The sequence below is a fragment of the Micromys minutus genome (genome assembly GCF_963924665.1).
Source record: "Micromys minutus genome assembly, chromosome: X".
NCBI lineage: Eukaryota > Metazoa > Chordata > Mammalia > Rodentia > Muridae > Micromys > Micromys minutus.
The window spans coordinates 25,304,477-25,322,765 of NC_137970.1; the positions used below are offsets into that span (position 1 = coordinate 25,304,477).

The 18,289-nt window shown below is 33.7% G+C and overlaps 1 protein-coding gene across 2 annotated transcripts in view; it reads left to right on the plus strand.

The window, feature by feature from the left end:
• Positions 1-1,786: 1,786 nt before the first annotated feature.
• The window catches only part of GLRA2 (glycine receptor alpha 2), a gene marked incomplete at both ends in the record, with an annotated part of 210,829 nt that continues 194,326 nt past the window's right edge, over positions 1,787-18,289 (plus strand). Inside the window, 2 exons of one of the 2 annotated variants that reach the window (XM_080909613.1) lie at positions 1,787-1,857; positions 4,045-4,178. In XM_080909613.1, coding sequence (XP_080765739.1) covers positions 1,790-1,857; positions 4,045-4,178 — 202 coding nt within the window. The remainder of the gene's footprint in view (positions 1,858-4,044; positions 4,179-18,289) is intronic. The other variant, XM_080909612.1, reaches the window with a different exon arrangement.

An 18,289-nucleotide genomic window follows, 5' to 3' on the forward strand; every position in this document is an offset into this window, starting at 1 on the left:
TTTTCTCTCAGAATCTACCTTTGAAAAAGTATAGATTTCTTTTTTATTACGTTGCTTTGATTTTTAAGCCAACCCAAGGATAAGCTTGTCATTTATAGAATAAATATAACGATAGTGGAGCATTCTCAAGTCCTGTGATAGAATGCGTACATGGCACTCCAAAAAGTTATATTTCATGGACAAATGCAAGTTTCTCACCCACTTATGATAAGGCACACATTTTCAAGGGAAACTAGTTGTTAGTGTTAAAATATTCCTCCTTTCTTATTTTTTTAATAGCACTGGTAAATTCAATTGAAGAGAGCAGGTTACCTGATATACTTTTGTACTGGACTGAAAAACTTCCCTTCCTTTCAGTCAATTTTCAGCAAGTGTGGGAGAACGGGAAAAAAAAACCACACACACACTTAATTATTTGACCCTTTCTGGTGACTAACACTCTGTACTGGGGAGATGAAACAAAGCCCCCAGTCTCATTTTCCTTGCTCCATTTCTATCATGGAACCCTATTCAAACCTTAATCAGGGCAGGAAAAGATTGCTACTGCCCTCTGCTGGCTCGCCGTCTTTATTTTTCCTCCTTTCGGTATTTATCTGTGAGTTGAGGATTTCCAAAGATTTTATGCAACTGTGTAGTAGAACGAAGTTTCCCAAGTAGGAAGATAGATCGGTTAGGAACAAAGGACTAAAATCAGAGAATCGGAGTAAAACACTCAAGAGCTGAGAAATGCAGAAGATATTCTAAATTAAATTACTGATCTCCACGAACCCTTTTCCCCCTGTACGCAAAAGCTTTTCTATGCAGAGGAAATACACTCTCCACTTCAGCCCAGGACTTGTCTTTTCTGCTAGCGTCCACTGACCAGATGTTGACTTTCCATATTAGTATTATAATTTCAGCACGCTGGATCTTATTTTATTGTTTGCCTAGTTTACTTTTCTGATGCTTAAGCCTCCTTCAGTCTCTTCTGCTTCAAACTCCTGTCCCGCCTACCCACAGGCAACTAGCATGTCTAGGAGCTAGACCCCAGCCTCACCTTTTCCCTCTACACAGACCCTTGTCTCAGTTGTCATCGCTCTCCTTTCAGTAGCCCCTCACCAAAGAATCAGTCACTCTGCATTTTAACAGCAGGCGCTTCTCCTCTCAATGCCTCTCTCCGACCCCCGCCCCAAGCTACTGAAAAAGGAAACATGCGCACTTCAGAGCTAGGAGCTGTCCGAGTGCTGAAATTTATAGGCTGGGTAAGATCACGTCTCTGTCTCTTTCTGTAGCCCTCATTCCAGCACAGGATCTCAGCATTTTCCCCCCTCTTTCCCCCAAACACTCCAATACACAGAGTCTTTTCTTCTCCCTCATTTACAACTTCTTTTAAAAAGAGAACATTTCCTAAGGAAAGGGGCTTCGCTGAATAGAAAAGATATAAAACAAAAGCTACAGCAGCCCGACTTCCAGCGTGGCATTGTCACCAGCCCCCTTTGCATGGTGATGCGATTAAGGTAGCAGCATTTTATTATTCAGGAAAAACAGCTAGGGGATTTATCAGTTCTGAGGCTTTGTCTCTGCTGGGCTAACTGATGGTCCTAAGCCTAGGTTTGACCTGACCATGATGCCCAAGACTGGCACTTTTTGTTTTTTCTCAGCAAACTGTACAACCCCAAATCTCTTTTTGATTTTCAAGGAAACTAGATTCCTGCCAGATTTTGAGTCTGGACAATAAATAGACACTTTGTCCTAGTCTTCTTACTGGAATCATTTCGGGATATTTTCCACAAGCATCACAGAAACAGGAATGAACCGGCAGCTAGTGAACATTTTGACAGCCTTGTTTGCATTTTTCTTAGGGACAAACCACTTCAGGTAGGTGAAATGATTTTGCATGCTTATATTTTTTCACATGAAAACTGTTTGAAAGAGAAAGTATGTAATGATCTGTCTGTCTGTTCCCTGAACCCTACTATTTCAATGTTAGAGAGGAGAGTTTGCTTTCTTTTGTTCATTTACAAAGCTTAATTATGGTGGGAGGGAGGCAAATGTTCACAAAAGCAAGTTTTATGTTCCATAGCTGCACTCTGTGCATTTTGACACACATTTTCTCTATGCGTTTTGACACACATTTTGGCAGTCAATGTGATATTAAGATTAGACTAGTGAGTTGTGTGCTCCTTACATTTCTGTATAAGGTTGATATCTTTTGCTTTCAAATTCTTCTGGAAGTCATTTAAAGGGATTATTGGGTACAATGTTCTCTTTTTTGTTTTTTCATTTGGTGGAAATGACTGGATTAATTTCCCAAAAGCATACTTGTTTTATATAAAATAAATAAGAACATTGATTTTCAGCCAACTTGGGACTTCTGTTATATTTCACCAAGTAAAATTATACTACAAAGTCTATGATTTAGAATTTTTCAAGTAGTAAATATCTTTATAAAACTCCATCCTACTGTTCAGTGTATTTGAGAATTGATTGCATACCAAAATTTAATTAAAATCACATCTTTGTACTTATGCCTGTATGAGAAATGGGGTGTGGGTAATTAAAACAAGTGAGATGTCATATTTGCATGCTTGTATTTTCTACATAATTTACTAATTGTGAAATCAATTGATACTTCAAAATATCACTTTTACTGACAATGAGTGAAATATTCAGATGATGACATAGAGTGGAAGATGGGCTAGACATAAAAATGCTATTAAAACAAAATATAGGTCATATTTTAAAATATTTTATGCTATTTTTTACAGAACCAGGAGAAATTGAACACATAGATATAATGCTATGGGTACTGGGAAAAAACCCTATATTCTTTTCAGGTTCACACATTTTACTATCATTAAGAAAGATTGTAGGCTGGGTTTTTAATAGAGTCATCACCACCACCATCATCACCACCACCACCACCACCATCATCATCATCATCAACATCATCATCATCAGCCTCACTGATGGTCATCCAACTACTATCATAATAAAATAATACTCAATCAATAAGATGAATCTTCATATGGAAATGTGAGTATTTCTAGATGACTGTATCAATTTTTAACTCCCACCAAATGTTCATATCATCTTTGCACTAATAATTAATGCCTCTAATTTGGAAAACTGGTATAATTGTTGTATTATCATAATGATAGCAATAACTAATTATTTCAAGCATATGCATATAATATATACATATACGTAACTACAAACACTTTAGTGACTTTCACTCAACTACTAATGTATTATAAAATAATTTATCTTGTTACAAAACAAACATGTGATTTTTATGTGCTCTTTATGACTTCTAATGTGGATATAAAAATCTGAGAAATTCTCTCATCACCTCTTCCTATTTTTGATAATGTAAAAGGTCTTAGAAATGATATTCCATTCTGCTTTATTGGAGATTCTGCAATTTGTATGCTCATATATGAATAAGAACTGATAAAATAATTCAAGTAACATACTCATTATTGATCTATTATAAAATTGTGGTAAAATTCCAAGTGAACGTTTATTTTACAGATAACACATTGGAAAAGGTTGAGAGCTGCAATAGATTGGTATACAAAGAGAAAATATGCATATAACAATTGTATTATTCAGTCCATCTCATTATTATATATGTCTCATAAATGTTAAAAGATGGTCTTAAAGCTGAAATGTTGTAACAATTTGTATAGTCAGGAAGAATTGATACCACATTATCATATACATTTAAATAACTGTCTTCAGTTCTCTGATAATTCTAAAAACAAAAATTCTTTGTACATCCACAAATCTGGAATATGAATGTATAGACAATATCCCACCATAAACAAAACATAATTAAAGTTTAGAAACTGGTTGACACAGCTCCGGAGTTATTCTTCTCATCATTTGAAGTTAACTTTAAAGAATGTTCAAGTTGAGAAGTTGATCAAGACTTCAAATTTTTCTATTTTTATTCTTGCTAGTATATTAACCATCTATTTCAAGAAGCAGTTTAAATGTGCTGTATTAGTTCTCAGAGGATAAAAGGGTAATTCTTACTAAAAGAGTTAATAATGTGTTTAGGGAAGCTTTCTGCAAAGACCATGACTCCAGGTCTGGAAAACATCCCTCGCAGACCCTATCTCCTTCAGATTTCTTGGATAAACTGATGGGAAGGACATCAGGATATGATGCAAGAATCAGGCCAAATTTTAAAGGTAGGTTCCAGTGAAAAATTATGTTGCCACTTTGTGAAATGTCTCAGGTGTAGGAATACTTTGCACTGAAGTACATTTCATTGTACACTTTCAGGCTCACTCTAAAAAAGAATCACCTCCTATGTCATTTGTTGTATTTTAGCCTTCTTTTATATATTTCTAGATTTAAGGATCTTACATATTACTTAGAACTTCTCATGTTCAAAACTTTCCTTGGATTTATTCTATTCTACAAGTAACCATAATGGAAGAGATGATTGACAAAATTCCCATTTTGTCATAAGTTGGACTGTGGCTGAAAGTGAATACAAGAGCAAATGATAGATTTTCCTTGCATGAACATGTATGAAGACATACACCAAGTTCAATGGTTACACTTAAATACTCAGCTATTTTCAATATCTTTAACAGAGTAAAGTTTTTATTTAAATATAATACATACTATTTTGTAATCTCTTGGGCCTCTAACACTTGAACTTTTTAAGAAAACACTTTAATTTTCTATATCAGATACATTGAATCTCAAGTTACTTAAATATTCCAGTTGTTGATTTGAAATTATTGATCTGAGATTAGTGAAAAGAAAAGTTATAGGATCCTAAAATGCACCTGTCAGAGATGGTGAATACTTTGTTGGTTTAACTGGAAGAAAATAAAAGATTGATTTTTGTTTTGCTTGTTTAACATTACACAATAGTTATTAGTCAGTAGAATTCATTGATTTGTCCATTTATTTCTGCTTCTTTTAAAACAGAAAAAAAGCTATAGTTAAAAAAACAAACAAACAAACAACTGTTGCTAGATCTGAATGGTTCTGATGCTTTTGTTTTTAATACATACTTTAAATGGCAAGTGTCCTTTCTAAATTATTGCATGTAACAATCTACTGTGGAGTGTTTATGATATTTTGTAAAGGGGGTGCTTTGAACCTAACTATTATGTAGCAGTGCATCTATCACTGTGGTTTTGTTCATTAGTAATTTAATCATGTTACTTTCTTGGAGTTTTGATTCCTATTACTGGAAAATATGAGCATGGAAACTAATTCTAAATTTAACTCTTCTTTAAATGTAATGCCTCTGAATATACCCAGTTTGAGCACATTCCTTAAAGGTGTATATCATAATTCTGGCCAAACAATATCCTTTTCATTGAAAATGTTTCTAAAACGACAGCTAAGCTCAATTTTTCTGAAGAAAATCTTTAAGTTCATTCAGTTTTCTACAACTTTGTGGACATTTCTTAGGAACTCAATATTTGAAATAAAGTTGTATGATTAACAAGCCAAGAGTCGGCATCCACTAGCATTGCTCATTCACATATATAGAGTCTAAAACATATGTGCAACACTAAGTGGTGGGTGCTTTGGAAAACTGAGAGGAAACAGGTGTATGCACAAAAAATAGTCAATGTATAAAAGGTATTACATGAGTAAGTATAGCATTTGAAATTAAATACCAGCACTAGTGTGGATAAAACACTAGAAGGTCCCTCATATTGGAGAGATAATTGCCTACTAAACAATTCATAGAAAGCCTCATTTTATCTACATAGAGAAAACTGCTCAAGTTCAAAAATATTTTACCCAGATTAGGTTAATTGGTTGTCACAGTCAAATATTAGTAAAGCAAGCTTATGTGTGATTATGTAGTGTTTAAATACGCACTTGGAATGAATTATTACTTTTTACACGATTTTATTTCCCTATGCTGTTTCTTCTTCTGATGTCACTCTTTAAAAATGATGCTTATAGTTCTAAAAGTTCAATGAACAAAGAGTTTGGGTTAGCAGTGTATAATCACCCCTTTGTGGTTAAGTCAATGTGTAAAGAAAAAAATACAGAACTTTTAGAGGACTGATTTAGGATAAATGAAACAGAACAGCACTTGGAATTCTAAAGTGAGTGAATGTCTTTGAGGTTTGTCTTCTCCTTTTAACTCCCCACTACAATGAAGAAAATTATTCCCCAACAACCTTATTTAGATAGACCATTTATTAGACTAAGTTAGTTACTTGACAACTTTCAAAGCTGTTCTTTAGTTTGGGGAGCTTGGTATTTCAATGTAAATTATTCTCTAATATTTTAAGGTAAAATAATACTTTTATCATTGTCACCGTAATGGAACATTTTGTCTAATAAGATGAGCATGCATATTTATGCCTTCTTATCTACTCTACACTATACTTAAAAAGATAAAATGGTATCCACAAATGAATTTCTGACATCTTAAGACAAATAAATCATTCTTTATGGTATCATTAGAAAACAAGAAACACGAGGGAAAATACAGATTAAAGTGTGAAAATAATTTCTTCTAATTAACTTACTAGATGTTTAGAGTTGGATTTTGGTCAGCAGTAGACCTAGTGACAAATAAAAATGATCTTAAATTAGTGTTAAGAAAAAATAATTAAAACTGAGAAAAAAAAACTTGGAGCATCAAGAACCTAGGAAGGAAACTACAGTGCTTATGTTTGTTTGTAAATGCATGAATGAGAAATTTTTTATAATATGTAGAAATGAAGAGCAATTAAGAGATGTGATTGCATCTAGAATAGGGAGAGTCTCCTTTTTTCCTTTTTTTAAATTAATCAGCTTTATTTTAAAAAATAGAGATACATGTACAGATTTTTAAAAGCATTTTTGCACAAAGTTATATGAATATATTTTGTCAGTACTTGAGTTTTTAAAAGGTTTGATAGTATGCATTGAAATCTTTCCAGTTATTATAAGCATAAAGTACATGTAAAACAAAACGTAACATGGAGAGTCTTCTTCTAAAGCAAATTGGTTATGATAATAATAAACATGATGATGTTGATATTGATGATATCAGTTATCATGAAGAAGAGAGAAAGACAAAGTTTTATGTAGAAAACAAAGGCCATACTAAATATGGGCTACTAAGTTAAGGTGAATGGCTACTGCATGAGTCTTAGGAAATTATAAAAGATTTCTCTGTTTTTCGTACTTCTTTGCACTGGAAACATAAAAACCAAATAGAAATGTATAACATTTTTCTACTGAAAAAAATGTTTCTCCAGTGTTCTTTCAAGTCAGGAAAATATTGCAATATTTCCTTTACCTGATGGGCTAATAGGTTAATAGGTTAATCTTTCCCTGAAAGATTATATGGACAAACATATATGAAGGAAGATAGATGCCACCTAGGAAAAGAAACAAGAAATGATTCAGTCTTAGTCCCTTTAACTGAGAGACTGTCTTAGAAACTATATGTGAAAAATAGATTTTCTTATGTGCTGAGGCACAAGTGTATAAACAAAATCATGAGTCAGAGTTGCCAATTGAATTCTATCTCTATAATCAATAGAGATGCAATCAGACCCTTTCAAAACTTAAATTTTCAAATTTTCCCATACAGGGAAAACACACACACACACACACACACACACACACACACACACACACACACACACAAAGTATTCCTATTCACAATTACCTTGTCCTAAGACCATGGAAAATGTTGATTCTGTATCAACAGAGAAGCTTCTCTCCTCCATTTATGAATGAAATGCATTAGTTCCATTTCTCTCATTTTGAAACAAAGCCTTCATCTCTTTTAATACAGTTTGCTTAAAAATTACCTTCAAGTTAAATCTTGAATCTCATCCCAGTGTGAACAAATACATTGCAATGCAGCAATCTGGGGGACAGAATTTCAGATAGATAATATTAGGGGTAAGATCCCTTCCTCATCCTAGTGCTTGCCATGCAAACTAATCTTTCTCATGCCTAAAAATGTATGGTTGAAACTGGGATGTATAACATTAAAACCCACATTTGCTTCCCATATAGCTTTCTGAAAGTTCCAATGAATGAGTAGCTAAAGAAATGCTTCATATAGTTAAAGCTGGGTTGATTCACTTCCATGAAACCAGAGACCTTCAAGCTTTAACTTTTGGAGACTGTAGCACATTTCAGTTGAATTTAAGATATGAGTATTAACTCCTGTACAACTGGGAAAGGTGAAAATGACCTTTCTCAGGTAAGAATAAAATAGCCAACCATGACCATGTGTTTGATGGCATGGACATTGGATATTACTTTGAATTCTAAAAATGAGGGCTAGAATGCTTCCAAGTATATAGCATGAGACTGCAGAAAGTAGTAAAAGCCTCCAGGCACCCTAAAGTGTACCAAAACCTTGGCTATTCTGAGATCTCTTTTTTATTAGGAACTGCAGAAAACATTGGTTCAGTTACCTTGGTAAATAAAAATGTGGAATCATATGAATTATCCATTTTCTGATTACTTTCCTCAAAAAATTTTTACTCTTCTTTAATTTGGGATTTCTCTGAGTTAATCATCTGGTTTGAGATAAAGTCATATTTTAAGTTTTGAGATGTGGAGAAAAGCCCAGCAAAATAATGTCAGTGTTAAAACATACTAGCTTAATTTTTAGAAAATATAAAGTGCTTGCTTTTCAGTTATCTGTAGGTTTCTGTGTAAAAATATAAAGTATATAAATGCATCATGTGGTTTTTTGAGACATTTTTTTTTAAAATTATGGCAACAGCACTTATTTCAAGTGGACTACAACTAAGCCCAATTACAAGATGATTGTCAGTTTATTAGGAAAAAATGCCCCTGGTCATATACTGGAAATAAAAGAAACTAGAAATATGAGGACACTAGAAGAAAACTAAGAGAGAGAAGAGGGGGAAAGAAGATTGGATGATTGAAAATAAGAAAGCAATATTTTAGAATAAATTAGAAACCCACTTTACAAAGGGTTTTCAGTATATTTATATATTCTCTTTCCAATGTACATACAACATGAATAGAAGTGTCTGTACATATACAATGTTTGTATATGCATTAAAATATTTAAAAATTACAAAGGAGGATATTGGTTGCCTCTGAGAAATAAGAGAGTTTACCAAGGGACCTAGAATTGAAATAACTCTCCCCCCTTTTTAACATGTCTGAAATTTAGTTATCACACATACTTCTATTTTCAAAGAAGAATTAATTTGTAAGTATTTATTCAAGGTAGAATTCAAGGAATATTCTCCCTCTTAAATTGTTCAGGCTTTGATTACAGATTAGAGCTAATTCCACTTTACATATGGTAACATGAGTGTGGCCTGATTTTAATAATATTCAAAACTCCTGCCAGAGATTTCCTGACTAATGTATTTCTTAAATTAGCTACTACCATGGCTCAAATGACAGTGATGCTGCTTCTTTTTTGCACTAATTTCTCATCTCACATTAAAACAAATGATGGAACGAATAGTAAGACTTATCAGTTACTTTCTCCAAAACTTATCTGAGATTATGATTTCTAGTCTAGAAAATGTAGACCCTAAGTTTTTGGGATTTCTTTCAATTAATTATTTTTTCTTGGTGTTTCTACCCAGGTATAAAAAGCATTCTAATTACTCTCATCTTCTGCCCTGTCACTTTCTCACTTTTCCCTAAATGTTCATTTCCCACATTTATTGCTTTGTTTTGTGATCCAGTGAGGCTTTGTTTTGTTATTTTGTTTTAGTGTACTTTGTTTGTTTCTTTGGTATTTTGAGGCAGATTATTTTTCTGTGTAGCAGTTCTGACTGTCCTCGACCTCACTCGGTAAACCAGGTTGGCCTCATGCCACTTGAGTGTTTTGTTTAAAGATGTATCTCACCATGCCTAACTCACTGGGTGAGTTTTACAAAGCAAGACAATTTCAGGTAAACGTGGGGGACAAAAAGAAATTTACATGTAGCTGTTTTGTTCAAGAATGACAATGAAGATTTAAACATCTGAAGACCACAAATTGTTTCATGATTTCCTTTAATTTTGTTTGCTGTTTAAATATCAGTCTATTCTATCCCAGCCCCCAATACTTGCATTAAGCCTGGGAGATACTTATCAGGAATTACAGCTGGTATCAAAAGTAATAATCCATAATATAATAATGATTTTTCACAAAGCATCATGCCAAAAGCTCTATCAGTAGGTAATATCCCATTGCATAGGAACAGAATAGCATAAATGTTGTGGAAAAAGTCCTGGACTTTGACCTAGAAGATTCATGTTTATGTTGTGGTTCAGCCAGTTTTGAGCAAAGATATCTTCACACTTATTCATGTTTTTTTATATTCTTGTGTCTTTAACTGCATTATCTGGTTTATTCTGAGACTCAAATTAAACAAATAGAGTCATGTATTTTACTGTTTTCATCTATTAAAATTGTTTTCTTCTAAGTAAGTAGTTATAACTACTTGCATAAAACTTGCATAATGAGTCTTTTAACATTCCAACATGTGGTCAGTAAGAACAGTGGTCAATAGAAATGATGGTAAAAGAAAATGACAGACTTCAAAAAAGTGTTAATTTGATTTCCACAGATGCATATTTCATACACATGCTCAGAAATCCATATCATGCTTATAGGCATGTATACACACACACACACACACACACACACACACACACACACACATCAATAATAGTGAGTAACTAAATGCAGTGATAGAGAAATGAAGGCTTTTTGAGGACATGAGACCCCACCCCTGCCTGAAAATATATTGGTATCTAAGGGTTGTTGGGCCAGGAAGAAACATTTCCCCCACACACTGGTATAGCCACTGTTAAGGTGCCCATATCCTGTAAGTGATTTCTTCCATGCAATAAGTCAAGAAAAACAGGAACAGCAAAACCCCATCATATTAGAAAAAAAACTAGTGTAAAATGGGAGGGAATCAGCAGGCGTGAAAAGGTAAAAAGTGGTCCCTATGATCAAAATACATTATATAAACTAATCAAAATATCTATTAAAACTTGTTATAATGCATGGTTAATATATTTTAATAAAAGAGTAGTAAACTACAAATTGAACTTGTATTAAAGGGACTATTATCAATACTGTGAGTTATTACTAACATTCTTGCATTATTTAATTCAGCATTTACTGTGATTGTCAGAACTCATTCCTCATTAGTGTATCCTCATAAATGTTGTGGTAAATATTAAAAAAAATGATACCTTTTATCCCACACTAGTGCCAACATAGGCTCTTTCTCTACCACATGATCCCCACACCACCCTTTCTTAACTATCTCTGTTTTAGTCTGGAACTTTGGCTAGCAGTTCCTACTTGGAGCTTTAGGACACCGTGCTGAAACTACTCACCCCCGGCTTCTCCCCTATCAACCCAGAACTAAGCTCACATTCTCCACAGCCTGGTAAAAGCATGACTCACATCCATTACCTTATCAAACAGGTTTATATATTAAATTGTCAATCTACAAACACTCTATATATTAAGCTTAGAAACAATAGACAAAAATATAAAATGTCCATCTATATGAGATAAATTAGACTCACAGAAACCCTTAGAAATAATCCTAATAACCTCATTCAGCTAGAAATGTGCCAAGAGGAACATACACATCAGTTTCCATGTTGCCTCCGGAATCCCCACCTACTGCCTTCCTCTCTTCTGCTCCTCCAGCCTCTTTTCCTGCCTACTTCTCTACTTTCCAATCGTGTATCACCTTAACATAAACCTACACATAGATGTTGATATTTTTAAATTGAAGAGACCAATTAGACACATTCTAGCACATCTGATTCTACTGGTAGTGATTGTACAACAGATGCTATGCATCTCACTTAGTTTTTCTTTTATTAGTTTAGTGGGAGCATTTTTATATCAAAGGGTTATTTAAAATGCTGAATATGAAGTCAAGACAAAGTCATTTGTATGAAGGTGCTATATTTCTCCTTTCAAATACAACCCATGATTATTACATTGGATTTATCTAAAAGAATAAACCAAGTTAAAACTACAGACTAAATTTTACCCAGTCTATGAAAAGGATATCCTGCATTTAACTGAAGCTACTATTACTTTTGTTTCTGATATATCCTCTTGCCCACATACTGTTGTTGCATGGTTCATTACACAAACACATGTAATTGATTTGTAGTTTTACAGTAAGTGTTTTAAAGAGAACATTTAATCTCTGAAACATGGGACTTTAGGAGCATGAAAATAGACCCATCATGTACTCTTTGAGAAGAATTTTGTAAATCCTTAGTCAATGATGATTAACCACACACACACACACACACACACACACACACACACACACACACACATATATATGTATATATATACTTTTTTCCCCTAAAATGTCTAATCTTATCTTGTGCTAAGTTCAAGAGAGCTTTCTTGTGCTAAGTTCAGAAAAAAACAAGTTAATATATGTTGCTGATAAATCTTTAGTTTAAAAAAATAAAAAATTAAAAATGACAGCTATATTAAGGTATCTTTGCATTTAATAATTAGAAAGTATAATCATTCTAACTGGAGTCATTTGATTTAGAGTAAGAAAAATAATCATTGGTTTATTCTTAATAAAGCTATAATAGGTAATAGATATTTTCTTGTAGTGTTGGATTTGATAATTATTTGAACAGGGCATTAGAGAAACATAACTATCAAGCCTCTTAACAAGACTTTTTGGAACTCATATTTATGTTTTTTCACTGATAATATTTTTATACAATATATTCTGACCAAAGACACTGAAGACACCATGGCATACAATACTTGTTCACTGACTATTCTCTTGAGAGGGCTGGTCTAGATATTTATGACCAATTATAGATTCTTGTAGCATGTAAAGGCCACTTAAGGATTTTTATGAACAAATGATTTAAGTATCTGAGTGTTACTCAGAAGTGTGGAACACATTTAGGAATAAAGTCAATCGGTTTTATCCATTAGTTTATTTATTCATTTTACATCTCAATCACAGCCCCCTTTATCCTTCTTCTCCCAGTCTGGTCCTCACAAATCCCTCCTTTCTTTATTCCCCTCCTCTTTACAGAGAATGGGAAGCCACTCTTGTGTGCCAACCTACTGGATTTGGCTCCCAACTAGGACAATAACTAGGACAATTCTAGTGGAAAGCTGTGGCCTCTTTTAGTATTGTCCTGAAGAGTACACCCCACTTTCCATTTGTACATGAATACATCAAATGATGGCTCTGTTTTGTGAATGCTTTCATTGACGTGGCTAAAACAACTCTGGGATTGAGAATAAATGTGGGAAATTCACGAGCAATTGTTATGTATAATACTGGAAATTTTTATTTTCCATTACTTCTTTTTTTGTTGAGAGGATGACATATTTCTTGGGGGTAAAAATCTCATTTCTCTATGTACTGTCAAAGCATGGAATCAGCTTGTTACAAGGAAGCATATTTTTATATACAAAATATTTATGTAAAGGTGGGTTTTCCTCTTTATGTTTTGGGTCTAAATAGTTTATTTGTATATTAATAATGTTAGTTTTTATGTCTGTTATCTCAGTACAATAAAGAATAGGATACAATTTGAAGGCTGAATGGTGAATAGTTCAGTATATAAATGGTATGGTATACTCATATTGGGTATAGGAAAATTAACTTCTAAAGGGAAATTGTGGTATTCTGGGAAACAATAGTAAGACTTGAAAGAAAAAGAGAAGGAGTTGCTACTATAGCATAAGGCCACCATACAAAGAAGCTAACCACTGGTAATGGGAAAGCAGTATGGATAATCCTTGCAGCCTTCCCAGAGACAGCTTGGGAATACATCTCTTAACCTCAATCTTCTGTTTTCCATTTCCCATGGGACCTTTTCATAGTCCATATTCAGAGATTAAGAGAGATCACTGATAGAAATCCTCAAGGTTAGCTTTCCAGAATACAAAGAATAGGCAAATAAGAGAGATGGACATTGAGGATGGTGACAATTTAAGGTAACTGGCTTAAATGTAGTTTTAAACAAAGTTACTTTCCTGTTAACATTCAAATGGTCAAGAAGATACCCCTAAAATGGACAATATTTCCAGTGAACTTCCTTTATCAATTTGGAGAAAGAAGGGAAATGAAGAAGGGGTATTTCTCATATATATTGTTCTGATATATAAACAACACTCCAGGACACATAAATGAGAGAAGAGCATAATGCAGTATGGTTTGATATACTCAGTGTGTGTGTGTGTGTGTGTGTGTGTGTGTGTGTGTTATAAGGTCATCAATGTTAAAATATAAGAATGACCAAGTAGGATGCAGAATAAAAAGTAAAAGGTGTTTTAACTGGTAATAGAATAGTTTTCTTTCTATTCTAATTGGTAGGCTTGCTAATATTGTTTTGACTGGTCTGTGTCAATTCCATGAAGAAATACCCTGCAAGCTTACATTCAGATACATGGTGTGATGCCAAATCTATTCAGGAAAGTATTTTCAAGACACATTCTTCTGCTCATGCCCTTCAGTTCTACATATATTTGATGCATCATTAAAGAACAAAAATCATTGGGTGAGGCATTCAAAGGGCATAGAGTAAGCAGTACACATTTCCAGGAAATGGTGAGCACTGGAAAGCCTGTTCATTTACCATTCTCTGTCTGATCTGGAGTTATTTATTGTCACAATTCTGCTTCTCTAGGAAACCTCATCTACTTTAGCACATAAAATGTTCTTCCATTTAAAAACCCAAGTGTTTCTGAAGTTTAATATAATCTCACGTCTTCTAAGTTGTTTCTATTTAAATATCTCAGCATCGATTCCTAGAAACCACTTCATGTCCAACAAGGGAGTCAAAATATTTTTTTACCAGATATTCTTTAAGGGAAAAAAAGTATTTTTGTTTTCATGTCCCACAAATGTATTGAGAAACAGGAAGCTATTTATTTATCTTGGAACCTCAAACTCTCTATAAAAGAAGGACCTCAAGTGTTTGGTTAACCTCATTAGAGACACTCAAGTTAGATGATATGATACAGGATGACTTACCACCTGATATTCACAATAGATTTTTTGTATTCAGTTTCCTTTTAAATGTTTCATTTTACTTTTATAGGAGTCATTTTATGTAAAATATACTAGATCAACAGATTTAGGATTTAATATTAAAGCAAATTCACAACAAAATACATGTTTATAACACAGAGAAATGACCAAAATATAAGTAAATATATGTTTACCCTGACTTAAACAATGCACAATAAATCCACACACTAAAATGTGACACGAAATTTCACAAATGTGTACAATTTTAATGCATTAATTAAAGTTCAAAACATATATACTATACCTCATACTTCTCAAGCATTTCTTCTTCTAAATATCTGGGTGGAGGGACCTGAAGTATTCAACTGATCCACTTTTTTTAGTTTAACAATTTTACAGCTAAAATATTTGATGGATGATTTTTTATAGTATTTCATCTAAGACATTGTGTGTCATAATGCCTTTACTAAACCGAGGGTTGATACACCACAGAGGAAAAAGTAACATAAACAGAGTCTCATGTGTCATACTAAAATCCTGACAGCTATGGCCTGAAAAATGTCCTCTGATTCACTGATTCCATTTATCTTTATTTATAAATTGAACAACTTTATTTTAAAAAACAAAGATAAATGTACAGATTTTAAGCATTTTTGCATGTGTCAAAGAAAAGGGTTACAGCACTTGTGAAATGACACCAAAGGCTGACCTTTGGCTTCTGCATACATGCATGTGCACATGCAAACATACCCACACATATATGTGCACTGATATGGTCTCTTATCTCTCCTCCACACATACTATACATATATAAAATATCTCATCTGTGTATATAAATTCATAAAACTTCCAGAAAATTGTTTGCAATGGGTTGGATGCAGAAGGAGAAATCCTTGGAAATGTCACTAAATGTCTTTGGAGATGGATATTAAATTTATATATATAATTCTTGAATATAACATGTAATAGGATTTATGTATTCTCAAATAGAATATAATTTCAATCTCTTCATATTGGCTTCTTGTGCCTCTTAAAAAGATATAGAGTGGGAAGACACTGAAGCTACCTAGATTTAATCAATGGTTTCTAGTCTGTGCCACTTGTTTCATACAGGAAATAGACTCATTGGTGATGAAACCTCTGTACATTTTAAAGGAAACTAGCCATTTATTTAAAGCATTTACTCAAGAAGACATCATTAGCATTGCCATTATTATGCTGTACAATTAACAGATAAAGGCATTAAGTTTTGGAGGAAATTGAGGCTTGGAAGTGAATGAAGATTAAGTATTTGTTTGCACACAATTTGTTTACTGTAACTTCAGCTTTTGTATTGTAAAGCCTAGGTACTTGACTCGGATTTCTTGTTATCACTTCCTTCCAATTTCAAAGCTGCATTTCCAACAGTACATCCAATATTGGAGGATATGTAGGTTGTTTGATAATCTTTAGTTATAGTGGTCATAAAATATAAGACAGAGGATAACATTTTTTTTTCAGAATTCTGGGGCATTTTTTCCCAACTGAAGTAAACAGTCTTCTCTCAAAATATAACACTTTCAGAGATAACTCTGAAGTAAAACACTCTGATTGCCCAGTGCTATGCCTAGTAACTGAGCAGCCCAGGGACCAACATTTTCATCCTTTTCAGAAGAGTTTTAGTTGTTAAATGCTTCTCTAAGGTTGAAGTCACAGTTTATTATCACCAAGGTCACTGTGACATTCTTCTATCATAAATATCCCCATTCTTTCTTTTCTTTTTTTTTTCTTTTTTCTTTTTTTGAATCCAGTGGCTACTCTGTGATAAGAGACACATACACACTCAATCTGATACTTAGCAAACTAACTCCACATTATTATCTGATATATTCTCTATAGCTCTCCCAATAAAGAAAGAATTCTTCACAGTCTGTGACACCTATTTGTCTATGTTTCCAAGATTCAGGTTTATTTCTCATGCACATCTGCCTCATTAATTCACAACTTCATTACATTTTTTTCTCACTTAATATTCCCAATCAAAACACAGCAAGTGGTTTCCTTTCCATAGTTCTGAATGACAACTGAGTTCATAACATACAGGGTTTCCAGAAAACCATATGAATGTGACACTTGGGTCAAATACCCTGAAGCTTATAAAAAAATTTCCTAAGAAAAGTATATATTTACCAGAGAAAATTCTAAACTTTGGCCTTGCAGCATTTTGCAACTGGCACAAATACATACATGATTTGTTTTCTCATCCTCTTTAAAACTGGGCTTACAAAGGCCTTCAAGGTAAAGAACATTATGTGTCACCCCATCTCTACTGCATTCATTTAAGAGATACCAATGTATAGATAAAAACACTGTAGCATGGGTGAAGACATCCTTGTGGAGCTTGATGGAAGTAGATTCATATATTGATGCTTCCATGATTGAATTGTCCCTTTACTGTGGGGCCTTTCTTCTTTGACACAAAGGCTCAAAAATAAAGTAATTGTGTAGAAATTTGGAGCCATGTGTTAACAACATGTGCCAAAATAAACAGTGCATACATAAAGCCTCAAGTGAGCAGGTACACTGCCAGTATCTAACCTTTCCTACAAATGCCAGAGGAAATTATCTGCTTCAGTGATAACGCAGGACACTTGAGGGTATTAACTAAAAGTGTCCATCAGTGACATTATGCAATATGCCATATAAATTGCAGAATGACACCTTCAGCAAGAGTTATTGACTCCTGAGGGGTGATGTGGCAGGTGCAAGGCGACATAGAAATATAGAATGGATAATAAATAACTCCTACAGGAAAGCTAAGATCAAAAATAGCTCCTGCACTCCTTTTAGAAAATCCATAGTGCAGCTGCTCCGGAGGGCCTGATTGGCTGTATCTTTATCTGAATGCAAAGAGAAAGGAAGCAGAACTGTCAGCCAGGGGTATGCAGAGCTTCGAAAATCTTAGTCTCCTTGATGTTCTTAGGCCACTAACTAAAGACTCTTGAAATTCTTCTAGGACTTCTGCCTACTTTCAGATCAACTTCATATACTTGCACATAGGCTTACAATTTTCTTCATGGTTATGTTCATGACTTTATCTGCCCAAGGTTGGCTTTTCCAAGAGAAAAGATTTTGTGCAAATGACTTAATATGGATAAACAATAAAAAACAGTGGGTAAGAGAACAAAAAATGGACAAGAATGAAAACTAAGAACATGAATCACCACAGACAAGCTCTAATACACAATAATTAGTCTCTGTTACACCCTTTAGGAGAAATCTAGACTGGGAGAACACCTCATAGCCATCCTTGTTGGAAACAAAACTGAACACTT